Below are 15112 nucleotides of genomic sequence, written 5' to 3'. Positions count from 1 at the left end.
AAAATAGAACAACAGTTTTTTTACAACGGATGAATGATTTGGGTCATATTATGACTACCTTTTGGTGTACCTATAATCTTTTAGTTCAAAGATGTAACAGTAATATAATCTAATTCTCAGCATTTCCTTGTTTTAGAGACTTAGGTCTACCATCATTTCACTCCAGAGTAAAACATCGTGCATGTAGCGTATCAAGAACTATTTTGAGTCAGACTTCAGTTTTTAAATTGATAATGAAAAAATCGTAAAAATGCTGCAGTTTGCCCGTAAGGTTGATTGCTTTCTGCGATCAGAAGAAAAGAAACAAGCAAACAAACAAAAATCAATCAGCCAGCATACCTGGCGCTATTCAAACAAACTTCGCAGCTCGAGATGGTCTTGAACTCGTTATTGGTTACCTACTGAAAAAAATCATTTCCGTTTTATTCTGATTGTTATTAAGAATGAAAAGATCTCTCTAGGAACCGTTCTACTACTTTTTTTCACTTTAAATTGCAGTCCTCGATTTTATTCAACAGAGGCAGATGAAATGTGAATTTCACAGCAGCGCAATAAAAAGGCTTCTGAAATCCATAAAACAGAGACCCGAGTTTATTAATTCCTCTGACCTAGCTAGCACTTCAGCCTAACTTTCATTTCTCCCGTAGTTATCCTCGCTGAAAATTCTTGATTACGACGGGCTACTGTTCTTATGCTTTGATGGCAATGAATTGGGAATTGAGCGTGAACTAAGTCAGGGTAAAACTATTTCATCGCGTATGTTTGATAAGCCACGAAGCGATTGCTAGAGCTTTCAAAGGAAGACAAACCCAATTATCGATTATTCTACTTTCTGGTCATAGTAAAAACAAAATGTGTTTGTATTTCACAGTACTTCTATTGAGTTACTTTTTTTACTTGCATTGAAATAAGTTTTTTAGCGAAGTTAAACAAAATTTGCTTCATTTTCGAGTAGTACTGTCGCCCTTCTGCATCGAAGTTTTAAGCCTTTGTCGCGCCTGATTATTGCAGGTAAGCTCAATTAAATTATGATTAAGCTATGATTTAATCAATGGTGTAAACCGGGGTTTTTGGCCCGCGGGAATTAAATTTATGTCGAAGTTTTCAATCGTGAGCCATTCCGACTTTTCAAACTCGTGTGAGTTTTACGACGAAACAATGATTATACTTTTTTGATTAAAGAAAACTTTTTTGAACACTTTTTAAAAGTATATTTAGGATAAAAAACTGTGTTTTCAAGGGGTGTTGCCTTTCCCATAACATTAATGGGATATTGAGGCAAAGGTATTCATGAAAAAAGGGTTAAAAGACTTTAAACACAAGATACTGGTTGCATTTGAGTCCAAACCTACCTTAGTTTGTTATATATTCACAAGGATATACCACGTTTTACCGCATTTCCTCAACAACTATAATTACTCAACAATTTCCCTAGTTTTCAAAAAGGAAATCTGTCTGAATCTTTTTGTAGAATTGAAATCGAACTGGAACGAATTTAAAAAGATAACCGGCTTGATGAACCTCTGTGAGCGAATTTTTTCTGAGTTAGACAAAACAGACTCGAAAACAAGTCACCGTTCGGCGTAACTCCTCAATTTTTCAAATTAATTGGATCGAAAAAGGTTTGTTGGAAATGGGAACAAATATTGATTTCAAATCTCACTTAAAACTGCAGGCGTCCAAAATCATTTGAAGCAACTACTAAAATGTTGTGAACCATTTTTGAATAAAAAATAAGTTTGTTTTCGTTACATGTAATATGAGTAAAACATTTTTTTTTGATGAAGATGAATTGCTTGTTTTTCTACCATCTTAGCAAATAAAAACGTAAAACAGCCTTAAAAATGTTTTAAACAATTATAAAATTCGTTATTGTTTCAAGTTGCTTACATCTTTAAGCAAAATTTCTGGCATGACGTTGAAACCTTGAATGCTTTTGCAAAACGAAGAAAAAAATTTTTTACGTAGAATCTGCTACAAAGATTTCTTTCTCATAGATATTTATTTGACGTTCCATTTGATTCATAATTTTTCCAATTTTTGAAAAAGCGGGAAATATTTATCCTTGAAATGGTTTTTTTATTCAGACAATTTTTGACTTTTTGTTTTAGAGTTTATGTCGGAAATTTTTCTACACCATCTAGAAGATATTGCTACTTGAAGCTCAAGTTAAAAAAATCTCCTGTAATATTGTTTCGCATACGTTGATGGGAATTGAAAATTACTAATTTGGCCACTTCGGGACAATTACCGCGCAATAAATTTCGTTTTTATAACAAGCAAAAACGGCAGTTTAAAGAGTTCGAAACTGAATTGAGGCCAGACGTTTACTGTTATGAAAACAATACGAGACCGTAAATAAACCTTTTGTACTTGACATAGCGATTGGGATTGGGTAAAATGAAGAAATATAGTATAGAAAGTTGTTTGTTTTCATTTTTTTTTGTGAATTGTTCAATCAAAAAAACTTTTTAATTGGCTTTGAAATGCAGTCGAATATTCAAAACAAAAATTTGCCGTGATATACGAGCAACCTTATTTTTATTGGAATTACTTAACTACCAGGCTCAAACAAGAAAAATTGCAACATAGGTCGGAAAGCATGAGTAATGTATAAAATTTTTTTGCAACATATGGGTTGCATGGATGAATTTTTAAGAAGATTTTTGAAATTTGCTGGTTTTTGAACTTTTTGAAAAACTCAAAAAAAAATTATAATATTGTTTTTCTGCACCGCTTAACAGCAGCTATTTCAAAAATCAAGCAGAAAATCTCTTGCTGCATGATCTTTTTTTAAAGTTTTAAAGCTTTACAATATAAAAAGGATTTATTTAACCAATCAAAACCTATCCCTTTAAAATGTAAGGCCTAGAGGAAACATCCAATAGATCAAACATCCGAACTCATATTATAATTACGCAAAAATATGCTGTTAGAATTTTCAACCCAAGACATAACTCAATTGGGCGCTTGTCACCATTTCACGGCGATACCGGCTCTAATTTTTATATAGAGTCCTACCCTCTGTTGGCAAGTTCGCAACACATTGGCGCGAATACAACGGTCACTATTACTTTGGCCAATACAAGCGAACGGTAGAAGTAGGATATTTGCCCTAATGTGTGAAAAATGTCGGTTGTTTACCCCTTTTATAGCTTATTTTTAGGATGTTTGCCACAATTTTTAATTTTTCCGATGTTTGAGGTATCGGATGTTTGCACGGTATTCAAAAAATACATGATCTTTCAAGTTTCCAAACAAACAGACCAGACCTATATTTTGACTGGAAATAAATAGTTGATCTCAATTATAACAATTTCAAAACAGTCTTTCATGTCTATACCTACTGAGGCCAAGAAAGTTTAAACAGGACAAAGTATCAATGTTGGAATAAGGCGAGGCAGGAGCCTATCGGAGCTAACACTCGTCTAAGATATACTTGGACTCATCCAGCAAGACCAAGTGTGACATCATCGTATTGGAAAACCTTTAATTTATTGGTCACGGGAACTTTTCTTGCTCTCGCTACTCCAAATTTTTATGCGAAATTGAAACGGGAAATTCCAAACAATTCATTCAACATTTAGAATGTAATGTTTTTGTGGTTGCTGAAAGGAGATCGACCCGAGTCGATATTCTAGCTGCACATTTATATTGTCATACCTCAACGTATGATCTTCTAATTCTGGAATCCGAATAGATCGATAAACGGATATTCTAATGATATAAAACAACTAAGTTTAACCAGCGTTTATTTATGGTCTGACCGTTCGTTCGGTCATCATTTAAGAGAAGGTCTCGCAAGGTCGGCGAACCGGCCATATGTATGGTAATATCATAAATCAACATAAATAAGATGTATAAATATATATATCTAAGTTTAGCCGATCCATGCCGGATGACATATATGTAGGAGGGGATTGCTAAGCTACAAGGTTCAGGGCCAATATCAGTAAAAGTCAGTTGGTTATTGTTCCGACTTTCGATACGAATATAACGGAATATTTGTGCACGGGGTGGGTTTTTTTTCAGACAAATTTCGACTTTTTAACTAGCCGTTTTTGACGGAATTTTTTTCTATCATTCGAAAGCTATTGTTTTCTTGAGCTTGAATTTGAAAAGATATTTTACCTGTGATCATTTTTCGTAAAGTTATGGGGGTTTAAAGATTGCCATTTTGGCCAATTTGGGACAATTAACGCGCGATAAAATTCGCGCTATTAACGCGTAAGCGATATTTAATCGGTCTTAGAAATCGTTCCAAATTGGTTCAAGGAAGCTTATATGCCTTAATTGATTTGTTAATAGGCGCAAAATCTATCACTTTGTTCTTGAAATGACGTGTGGGGGGCTGTTTTTAAATAAATTTCTTTTTTTTTTCAAAAATTTTTTTTTTATTTTTTTCATTTTTTTTGAAATTTTTCATCTTTTTAATGCTCCATAGACCTCAAAAGGTAGTCGGAAATTTCAAGGCTTCGCCCTGATACGAGCAGTCTTGTTATTTTTATAACCATCAATTTTTTAATCGGATACACAGAAGTTTATGCGACGGATACCAATATGAGAATCCAAAAAAATTTGGGCGGTACCTCAGATGTAATAAAAAAACAGCAATCTCGCTTAACTCAGACTTAATCATGGAATTAATATCTAATTTATTCTTGAGCCAGTTTATTATGCACCATATCTTGGCTGGCTATCTTGAAGTTTTTCTTTGAGAAATTTATGACGTTTTTCATTCCAGTATTTTATTGCATTCTCAACGAAAAGAAAACTTATTAGTTTTTTCCTTGTCTGTAGTGCCAAGGGAAAACAAGACCGTGTTTTTAATAATAAATTTCATTAAAGTTCCGCTGTATACACCCTAAATTTTGCGATCAATTTTTATATTCATTCAGTATGTTTGGCTGTATTTTGATTATGAGTAGTCTCTTTGGCCGTTGTTGCAAGAAGTTTCCCAATTTGAAGGTAAAGGCTGATATTCCACAAATATAGATATGGAAGGCTAAAGATGCTTGTTGACCGAAGCCGATTGATTTATAGCCCAATACTTCCTTCCGTTCTCCAAAATTTTTCTGTTTTGATTTTTCGTCTTGTTTTCTGTTTATCAAATGAATTATGGCAAACTATATCAATAATCTGAGTTTTGAATGCGCTAGTAAGCCATAAGTTATTATCTGACAGAAATAGGAATGTTCAAAAAACGAGCCGCTAGCAACATAAGGTTTTCAACCATCTAAGTTTTCTCCTAGCTTAACTAAAAACAGTCTTAGAAAACAGTTGAAATATTGGAAGTCAGATGACAAAATTCCACTTACTTTCTACCAAAAGGGAAAATTTTCTCGCTCTTTATCTAATCCGTTTTTTGGTTAACTCTATAACGGAAATGAATGTTGCAACTGGTTCTAAGCCATTGACCATCCAAATCAATCCCCATTGAATATTAAACGCATATTGCGTTTGCGTCACGCGTTCGATTCCGATTACACCAGAAGATCAAGCTGACAAAACGTTGGAATTCATTTTTTTGTTGTAAGTTGAATTCATTATTTCACCCGCAATCATAAATACTTGTTTTTTTTTGTTCAAACAGTTTCTTCAAACTACCTGTTGTGCGAGAAAAAACCTAGTTCTAACCCCATCACTAAAACATCCCCGCTTGAGAGCAATTAATTGCTTCTGCGAAGGCGAAAGACTTAAGTGCAGTCAAATTCAGGGTAAAATTTTGTAACATTTTTCAATTCTATTTTTTTTTCGTGCAACTTAAATTTATCGTGTGGAAACGTTGTGTCCAAAAATCAATTTTATTGAACATAACTATAAATATTATTTTTGAATTGGAAAAAATTCATTGTTTTCACTTTCGAAAAAATGATGGAATATTTGCTCACGGGGTGTTTTTTTATTCCAGACAAGTTTCAACTTTTCAACTAACCATTTTTGAACATAACTATTTATGAAATCTGAATGGTAAAAAAACCTCTAAAATATAAAAATATTTTCACCTTTAACTTTTTGGAAAATTGTGTTGGTTTGAAATTGCCCATTTTTGAACTTTCTTAATTGACTTCTCAAAAGTATTTCAGAAATAGTAATGGGCAATCGGAATATTTGGAGTTTTTCCCTGACAGGGGCAGTTTTGTTGAATTTTTAAATTTTATTTGAAAACTATTTATTTTCTGAGATAATTATTGTGGAGCTGTCTGTGCTGATCCAAATTAAAAATCGCTATGAAAGTCAACCTACTTGCTGGCCGCATAACTTTATTTCAAACAAACTTTACACGTCAACAAACGAAACTGGGATGCAAAAAATTTTAAACACATTTTTTATAGTCATGCTTTTACTTGCTGACTATATAATGAATTTTATGCCAAATAATCTTAACACGTTAATGAATGAAACTGGAATCCAAAAGCAAACTCAAACAAATTGTATTTTATATATTCAAAGATGACAAAAACGATGGTTTTTAACGAAAAATTGAAGCAAACATGGCTCAGTAAACAAAATTAAAAGAAGACCCAGTAGCATTTTCATGTAAAAATTTTTCTTTGGCCCATCAACGCCAGTTTATTTGAGGTAGATATCTTTTTAGAGATGGTCGTGAATAGTTAAAAATGATTTTAGGGTAGAAATCAGAGATTTAAATTTTAAACAATTTTTTGATTTTTTCAGATACCTTTTTGTTAACAGTTTATAAAGGGTTTACTATTGTCTACAAATTAGTTGTGATCACTAGAAATGAAAAAAGTGGCCTAACAACTATCAATTCCAATTTAACTTTTTAGTTTTTCATCTTTTAATCACACCAAAACATGAAGATTAGAAGTTCTACTTCAAACTCTGATAATGTAACTCGAAAAATTGAGCATAATTTTTTAAAGTTATGGAGCAATTCAAACATAAAATAGTAAACATATCAATAGTGTTTTCGACAATCAGTAAAATGAGGGTAATTTGCAATTTATATGACTGCAGAAAGCATAAAAAATCAAAATGTTTTTTACAATGACTACCAAATTGTCTACAAAATAGTTGTGATCATTAAATAGCAATCAAAGAGCCAAACAGTTTTCAATTCCGTTTTAAATCTCCTATTTTTTTAACTTCTAATCATACCATAAAATAAGAAAACGAACATTTCTATTTTGCACTCTGATAAAAAAACTGAAATAATTTTTAAAAGACTCTCAAAATTTCAAAGGAGTCATGTCATGGATGCAAGGTACATGCCCGCCATAAAATTTCCCCGGCGAAAATTTTTTTTTAAAATAAATGTGTAATTAAAATTTTACTGGGCGTTTTCAATGCCTCAAAAGTTTGTTTTGAGATTCTCAATCGGTCATTTTCTGAAAACATGGTGCCTAGCTGGGAATATTTACTTGTTTCCTCAACTTTACAGTTAGTTTTACGAGGAAATCTACAAAAAAAAATTTAATGCAAAAAACCTACTGAGATTCTTGCGCGATGTTTGCAGAACTATCCTTTCCTTACTACACAGTGGCGATCTACTATACTTCATCAAAACAAACAGGAGCTGATTTTTATAGGCGGAAAAGTTAAATATCTCGGTCTAGTTTTTGCATTAAAAAAGTGAAATGGAACCTGCAATATTCATACCATGATGATTAATTTAGAAATAAAAAAAATAAATTAAAACGGCGCTAAATTTTTGAATAAGCCATACAAAATCAAATGAATTTAAAAACAACAATAAAAAACAAGCAGAATACCAATTTGTTAGCCAAACAAAGAACTAACTTTACGCCAAATAACTTCCACAAGTCAAAAATTAAAAAATTGGGATGCAAAAAAATTTGACTGTTTATAAAGTTTTAGAAGAAACAAGGAATTTTTTGTAGTTTTTTTTTTAAAAAGATCAAAGATGGCACTAAGGATGGGGATGTTTTTAACGGCAAACTGAATTTAACACGACTCGGTAATCATGAGAAACAAAAAGGTCGGGGAGAATTTTCATCAATTTTTTTTTCTTTGGAACCGCTTCAACGTCAGTAAACTTGAGAAAGATGAATTTTTAGGTAGCAAAGATTTGAATAAATGGAAATGGGTGCTGAAGTTTGAAAATTTGTTTTGGGTGAAAATTAGATGATGTATGAAGTTAAGGTTTCAAACATTTTTTTATTGCTTGAGCTAACACAAATATTTTTAAAATTTTCAGATTTAAAATACTTCCGACATTTACAAAATTTGCGTTTGGTTTGCAAAATTTAAGAGTGCAGAAAGCATAACGGACAAACATTTTTAAAAATGTCTACAAAATTGTCTACAAATTAGTTTTCATCACTAACAACCAATGAAACAGCCTAACTACTATCAACTCCGAGTCAATGTTTTTTTTCCAAATTCTTATCATACCCTAAAACAAGAAGCTGTTCTACTTTTCACTCTGATAAAAAAAACTGAAATAAGTGCAGAAAAGTCTCAAACTTTTTTTTGGAAATTTAAGTAAATATGTCTTGTTAATCGCTAGGAGATAAAAGAGGGTCGGTGAGTAATTTCATGTCCAATTTTTTTCTTTGGCTGCATTTTAACAACAGTTAACTTAAGTTAGATATTTCTTAGATGGCAAGAACTTGAGTAGTTAGTTGTTGAACTTTGGAAATGTAATTTAGAGTGAAAGTCAGATAATGACGTATGATGTTAAGGTTATAAATCTCTTAACTGATTACTGGAGAACAAAAAAGAACAGTTCTACTTTGCATTCTAATAATGAAGATGAAATAATTGAAGAAAAGTCTTAATATATTTTCTTAGAGTCATAAGACTATTGAAATGTATAGCAAAGAGGCTACACGGATGCCTATCATAAAGTTTCCTTAGAATTTGTTGTATTTCAAATTCAATATTTCAACAAAATGTTACTAGTTAGTTCGGGGCCCAGGAAATAAGACGAAAAGCAAATTAACCGTGACCAACAAAAACGAATTTAGACTTCGATGCAAAACTGCAAATATGGGAATTTAGACGTAATTGTATCGTTCGTGTCTGAAATTTGTTTACCGATTACAATTAACTTTCGTTCAGCTTTCTTAAATGCAAATCAACTTTTCACATGCCGCAATTTTCACATTCCGCATTTTTCACATGCCTCAATTGTATAATTTATGCATTTCAAAAATGTTACATAATCTTGAAATTAACATTTGATAAATCAATTGAGATAATTATTTTGATATGCAATGTGATCATAAATTATTTTTGTAATTATGAAAACTTGTTTTAAGCAATAGGTTTTGTTAGCCCTTTGCTTTCCGTCTAAAATGCTAGTTTTGCAAAAACGGTTTAACGTCTAAATTCGTTTTTGTTGGTCACGTCTAATTTGCTTATCGTCTAATTTTCTAACCCCCTTTCCTAATTACAATAGGTTAGTTAATTGTTACTAAAGTTTACCTAAATCAATCTGGGCTGATTTTGGAGGCGGAAATACTGAGCCTAAATTTTGTTTTTGCATCGAAAAAAGAAATATAACCTGCATTTTTCATAGCAAGTTTGCAATTTTAAAACGCTGATACATTGAGGAACAAACAATCAGAAACAAGAAAAATTGTGAAATATTTCTTTGGCACCCCTGAAACAACAATTTGTTTTTGACAACAAGTTTTGTGAGATGACAAAGGAATGAAAATATATGTGTATCTCGAATTAAAAACTGTGTTAAAAGATGGAAATCAGGGCAGATCTAGGATTTTCTCGAGGGAGGGCGGATTTTTAAAAAGTTTTCGAAACATTTGTCGACCTTTTTTTTGTTAGGTCGACCAAATAGATTTTCCGAACTCTCTCAAAGCACTAAATAGACCTTTTTTGATCAAATTTTCTGCGCCGCAGGTAGAAATTTGAAAAACAGGCCCTAAAAGGCGTTTTAAGCGCTTTTTGGAAAATGTTGAGCAAAAAATCGCGTTTTTTCGGCGCGCGCTCCCCCCTCAAATTTAGTATATATTGGCGCCCAAGGGTCCGTTCACCAAATATGGATATCTCAAAATAGTACAAAGCGGGACCCATTTGGTCGTTAAGGGCTCGAACCCCTGAGCCCCCCTCAACACCCCCTCCCCCTTTCGGGCCAAGATATACTAATTTCGAGAGGGGTAGTAGGCGCCGAAAAAACGCGAGATCCTGGTCAAAATTTTTTGGCCTGTTTTTTCAAAAAATTTGCCTGCGGCCCAGAAATTTTGGCCAAGTAGGGCCTTTTTAATGTTTTGGGAGTGCTCAGAAAATCAATTTACTTGACCTGAAAAAAAGCTCGACAAGATTTTTGAATTTTTTTAAAAGTCCACCCCCGCCCCTCCAGAAAAACCTAGAACCGCCTCTGATTCCAAGTACACCTTATAATAAAGTTAATTACAAGTTAAATGTTATCGCTAACAACCAATACTCAATGAAATAGGTAGAAAAAGTCAAGGACACAATTTAGTTATGCTATTAACCAAGGAAATTACATTTATAATTTTCATTTTCAGCCTGAATTATATAATAATGACAGATAAAATATAAAAAAGTACACCAAAAATTCTTGATAGCCATAGTGCAATTGAAATGAATATGCAAAGTGTGAAGTGGATACCCAACGGAAATTTTAACCTGCATTGACAATATATATTTACTATATCTTAATTAACATGTAACTTTTTCTTTTTTAATTGCATAGTTTGACTTATTCGAGTTACCCACATCCAGTTTCAAGCGTTAATAATCGATTATATTACGATTTTAGTACCAGTCTCACTAAAATTGAGAAACAATCGATTTTATTCAATTAATAATCGATTATAATCACTCTATTTCAAATCAAATTATAATCAACTATAATCAATTATAATCAATTATAATCGATTTTTTATTCGTCTAATTTTCGATAAAATTATAATCGATTATAACTGATTATAATCCATTATTTTTATTCAAATTTCTAATTCGTTAGTTTTGCACAAAAATCCATTATAATCGATTATAATTGATTATAATCCCTTTTGTTTGTCCATTTTTGTCTTTGAAGTTGCATCTAAATTGCTTATATTTTATGCTTTTTGTGGACATTGGTTTCTATAAAAAATGAGAAAAATATTTTAAAAGTTTTCCAATTGATTCAAAATTATAAGTTTTTTTTCATTTCTTCCCCATAAGGGTTGTTTTGTGATGCATATTTTAAGCTTTTTTAAACACCAAAACATCAGCAAACTGATTCAGTATCATGATTGATTCGGAAAATTTATTTTTCATATACCGCGAGAACCTTTCGCTTCATATGAAAGGATCTCTATGAAACTTTTGTTTCGTGGTAAAACTTTGTGTTCAGATGAACCAAAGTGTCCAAGAGATCTCTCTTTTAGAGATTTTCTTACTGAGACAAAATTAATAACCCATAAAATATAATTCGAATTTCGCACCCATGCCATCCGTGAAAACTTCAATTTCCCAATCAATCGTATTTAACTAGAACTGCCCAATCGTGAAAAACGTCCAACCTGAGTTTTTTTTGGCTTTTTTTCGCCATTCGAAAATAAGAACAGAGAACAACCATTTACTCATATAATCTCTCAAGTTTCGGCAAAATGAGATATTATAATCGATTATAATCGATTATAATTGATTTTAAGGGTTTTTAGTAAGAACTGTAATCAATTATAATCGATTATAAGAGATTATAATCTCTTGGAAAATATCACGATTATAAACAATTATAAATCCCTTAAGGACCTAATTTTGGTAATTATAATCGATTATAATTGTCAAAAAATCCTCGTAATAATCCGTTATAATCGATTATTTACGCCTAAACTTGGATGCGGGTACAATTAAGCTATTTTTGAAAATTTCAATTATATTTTTTATTGTGTAGTACATAGTAAAAAAAAGCAGCATCTAGCAGAAACTTTTACTAATTGAGGTGTTTGAACGATGTTTGTGAGACTATGCTTCACTTATCCAAGAAAGTTTGTTATAGGCTCCGTGAAAACTTCAATTTCCCAATCAATCGTATTTAACGAGAACTGCCCAATCGTGAAAAACGTCCAACCTGAGTTTTTTTGGCTTTTTTTCGCCATTCGAAAATAAGAACAGAGAACAACCATTTACTCATATAATCTCTCAAGTTTCGGCAAAATGAGATATTATAATCGATTATAATCGATTATAATTGATTTTAAGGGTTTTTAGTAAGAACTGTAATCAATTATAATCGATTATAAGAGATTATAATCTCTTGGAAAATATCACGATTATAAACAATTATAAATCCCTTAAGGACCTAATTTTGGTAATTATAATCGATTATAATTGTCAAAAAATCATCGTAATAATCCGTTATAATCGATTATTTACGCCTAAACTTGGATGCGGGTACAATTAAGCTATTTTTGAAAATTTCAATTATATTTTTTATTGTGTAGTACATAGTAAAAAAAAGCAGCATCTAGCAGAAACTTTTACTAATTGAGGTGTTTGAACGATGTTTGTGAGACTATGCTTCACTTATCCAAGAAAGTTTGTTATAGGCTCCGTGAAAACTTCAATTTCCCAATCAATCGTATTTAACGAGAACTGCCCAATCGTGAAAAACGTCCAACCTGAGTTTTTTTTGGCTTTTTTTCGCCATTCGAAAATAAGAACAAAGAACAACCATTTACTCAAATTTTGCAGACAGTGACAAAAGGAAAACGAGCAGCTTTTGTTTTGAGCAAACTATCGGAACAATTTAGTCTATTGAAGTAAAAGTTTTGATCTTTCTTGAAACGCTCATGATAAAGAAACCCTGCATCTCAAAATTAACATAACTTTTGATATCAGATCAAAAACGACTAGGATGGTTCTGAGCGCGAATCATTGCGGTACATAGTGTTGCCACTGCATTGAAAAAAGTTAGAAAATGCGCATTGTTTTGACCAAATTAGCAGATTGCCATATGTCACGCTGCCGAATTAACATTTTTTTGTTTATTTGAACAATCGATATCTTCAACATGAGGTTTTGAAAACAAAACGTTGATTACACTTATTTTACTCATCGAATTACTTTTGGATAAATAACCGTTGTTTTAACCATTGAAAATTTTTAGAAAAAAAATCATTGTTGGAAGAAAGCTTGTCTTCACATTCAGTCAAAAAAATGAACTCCTTTGATTTCAATTTTGTGTCAGTAAAACGGTTTTACTAAAACGTAAGCTAGTTTTGGGATCTTCCGCTTGGCGCTTACTTGGCAATGAAAAATTTTGAAATAAAATTTGGTTAGTGCAAAAAGTTTGAAATCTATTTTGAGTTTTTTGTATAATTTTTCAAAGTAATTTTTGAAGACAACTGTAGTTGATTATGCCTTATTCACTAATTTTCTTTAGTTCTATCATCACACCATGCACAACAAACGGCAATTTGAAAAACAACGTTTTTTTTTTGTAGTTTTGCAATGCGCGCTTTTTCTACTATGCATAACGCGTAAATGGTCTCCGTTTTTGTTCCGACAAAACTTCTAGAGAGGAAGCAACTGGCTGCCTTAAGGTTGGCTTTTTTTCAGTGTGAATTTTGAATACCTCAAAGAAACCTTGTAGTGTGATACCATTTTATAGCCCATGCATTCGTGATTTGGGTTTGAAAAGATATTACAAAAAATTCCATCAGTGTCGAGAAAAACTGGTCTGACCTTGTTTTGTTTTTTGACTGATTTCGGCGCACAAAAAAGTGACTCATTGCATATTATCAATGTGACCGATCAATCAAAATAAAGTATTCAATTTTGATGGAAGAAAAAACTCTGAAAATCATATCGTTTGTTTCTATTTAGAGCAGCAAACGTCTCTGGTCTAGCAGCCAACTCGCGAACTCACAAGCGGAAAGTGACCTACTTGTTCCAGCTGGACACTTCTAACATGGACAAACAAGAGTGCAGAATGCGCAAACGAATCTTCTTCCAGCTCCTCAAACAGCACCTTCCTAATATCATGGGCGGATCCATCCTCGCGTCTGTAGGCATCGCTGTCACCATCGCAAGGTGGGTGGAGCACACGGGTCGTTGTTTTCTCAACATCTTGTACTTAATATTCGTGCTACCGGTTCACTTAAATTGTTCCCATTAGTCATGACAGGCAGTAGCGGATTAGGGGTGGTGGTGGGGGCAACGCCCTCTCCCCCTTGTACCTCTTTTGAGATATCCTATTTGACTGGCTGACCCTAAAGTTTTTCTTAAAGCACCTTCGGCGCCATATATTTTAATTTAGAAAGGGGAGCGTCAAAACTTCAAAATTTTCCAAGAAAGTGCCTAAAAACGTTATTTTGGGCCTGCTTTTTCAAAATTCAAACATTTCCAGAAAGTTTGGTAGAATAATGGTCGTTATAATGATTTGGGGAGCTCAGAAAATCAATTTGGTCGACCTAAAAAAAGGTCGTCAAAGTTTTCGACCCTCGAGAAACTCATAGATCAGATCCTGATGACAGGTGTAATATGTAGCGGTACCGCGACAACTCGGAACAAAAAACAACTCACAACAAAAGACAAAATGTGAAGATTAAATTATAACTTAAGAATTTCGGTTTTAATGCGTGTTGTCTGTTATTGCGAGTTGTCTTTTTTTGTTGCGAGTTGTCGCATTACGAAATCTAGCAATCATGTCATTTGAAAACTTTGCTCATCACTTTTTCAAAGATGCCAATGTGTGGAGTTCGCCAAATAGTTAAGTTTTTAATCAAAATTTTTCAAGTTTTTTGTTCGGTTTTTTGCAACATTTTTTTGAGCTCTGCTGAAACCGGAGAATGACCGTTTTTATGCGCCGTTTTTGAAAATACTGTTTTGAGTACTTTTTATGCGCGTGCTTGTCAAAGGTAGTTATTATGAGCAAAATTTTAGAATTGGTCAGCCCGAAATGTCTGTCGTGAAATAGTCCCAAAGGAGGAACCATTGGAACAATTTGGAAATTAGTATGAAGGATTGAAAAAACGAGTCGTTATTTTTTCAAGCTAGTCTGCGTATTCCCCCGTAAAATCAGGTCAATTTAATAGTTTTCCATTCGTTTGCCACCCTTCATTGGCACGTTATTGGAAATAGCCTAATTGCATTTTAAGTTATGGGGATGCATGGAAAGAAGTATAAAAAAGTAAATTTTGAAGAC

At 32.6% G+C, this 15112-nt stretch overlaps 2 protein-coding genes across 6 annotated transcripts in view; both read left to right on the top strand.

The window, feature by feature from the left end:
• LOC134839524 (large ribosomal subunit protein uL11-like) overlaps positions 1–15112 on the top strand; it is a 359274-nt gene that overhangs the window by 147595 nt on the left and 196567 nt on the right. The window lies entirely within an intron of this gene.
• Positions 1–15112, top strand: part of LOC134839247 (uncharacterized) — a 38369-nt gene that overhangs the window by 22491 nt on the left and 766 nt on the right. For 2 of the 5 annotated variants that reach the window (XM_063854739.1, XM_063854738.1), the window contains one exon: positions 13792–13998. In XM_063854739.1, the coding sequence (XP_063710809.1) occupies positions 13792–13998 (207 nt within the window). Of the gene's footprint in view, positions 1–904; positions 1012–5269; positions 5533–5574; positions 5718–13791; positions 13999–15112 lie in introns of those variants that run through there. The other 3 variants (XM_063854742.1, XM_063854740.1, XM_063854741.1) reach the window with 3 other exon arrangements.

The sequence above is a fragment of the Symsagittifera roscoffensis genome, chromosome 2 (genome assembly GCF_963678635.1).
Source record: "Symsagittifera roscoffensis chromosome 2, txSymRosc1.1, whole genome shotgun sequence".
In the NCBI taxonomy this organism is placed as follows: Eukaryota; Metazoa; Xenacoelomorpha; order Acoela; family Convolutidae; genus Symsagittifera; species Symsagittifera roscoffensis.
The sequence above is the reverse complement of the archived record's forward strand: the minus strand, read 5'-3'. Positions and strand labels throughout refer to the sequence as shown.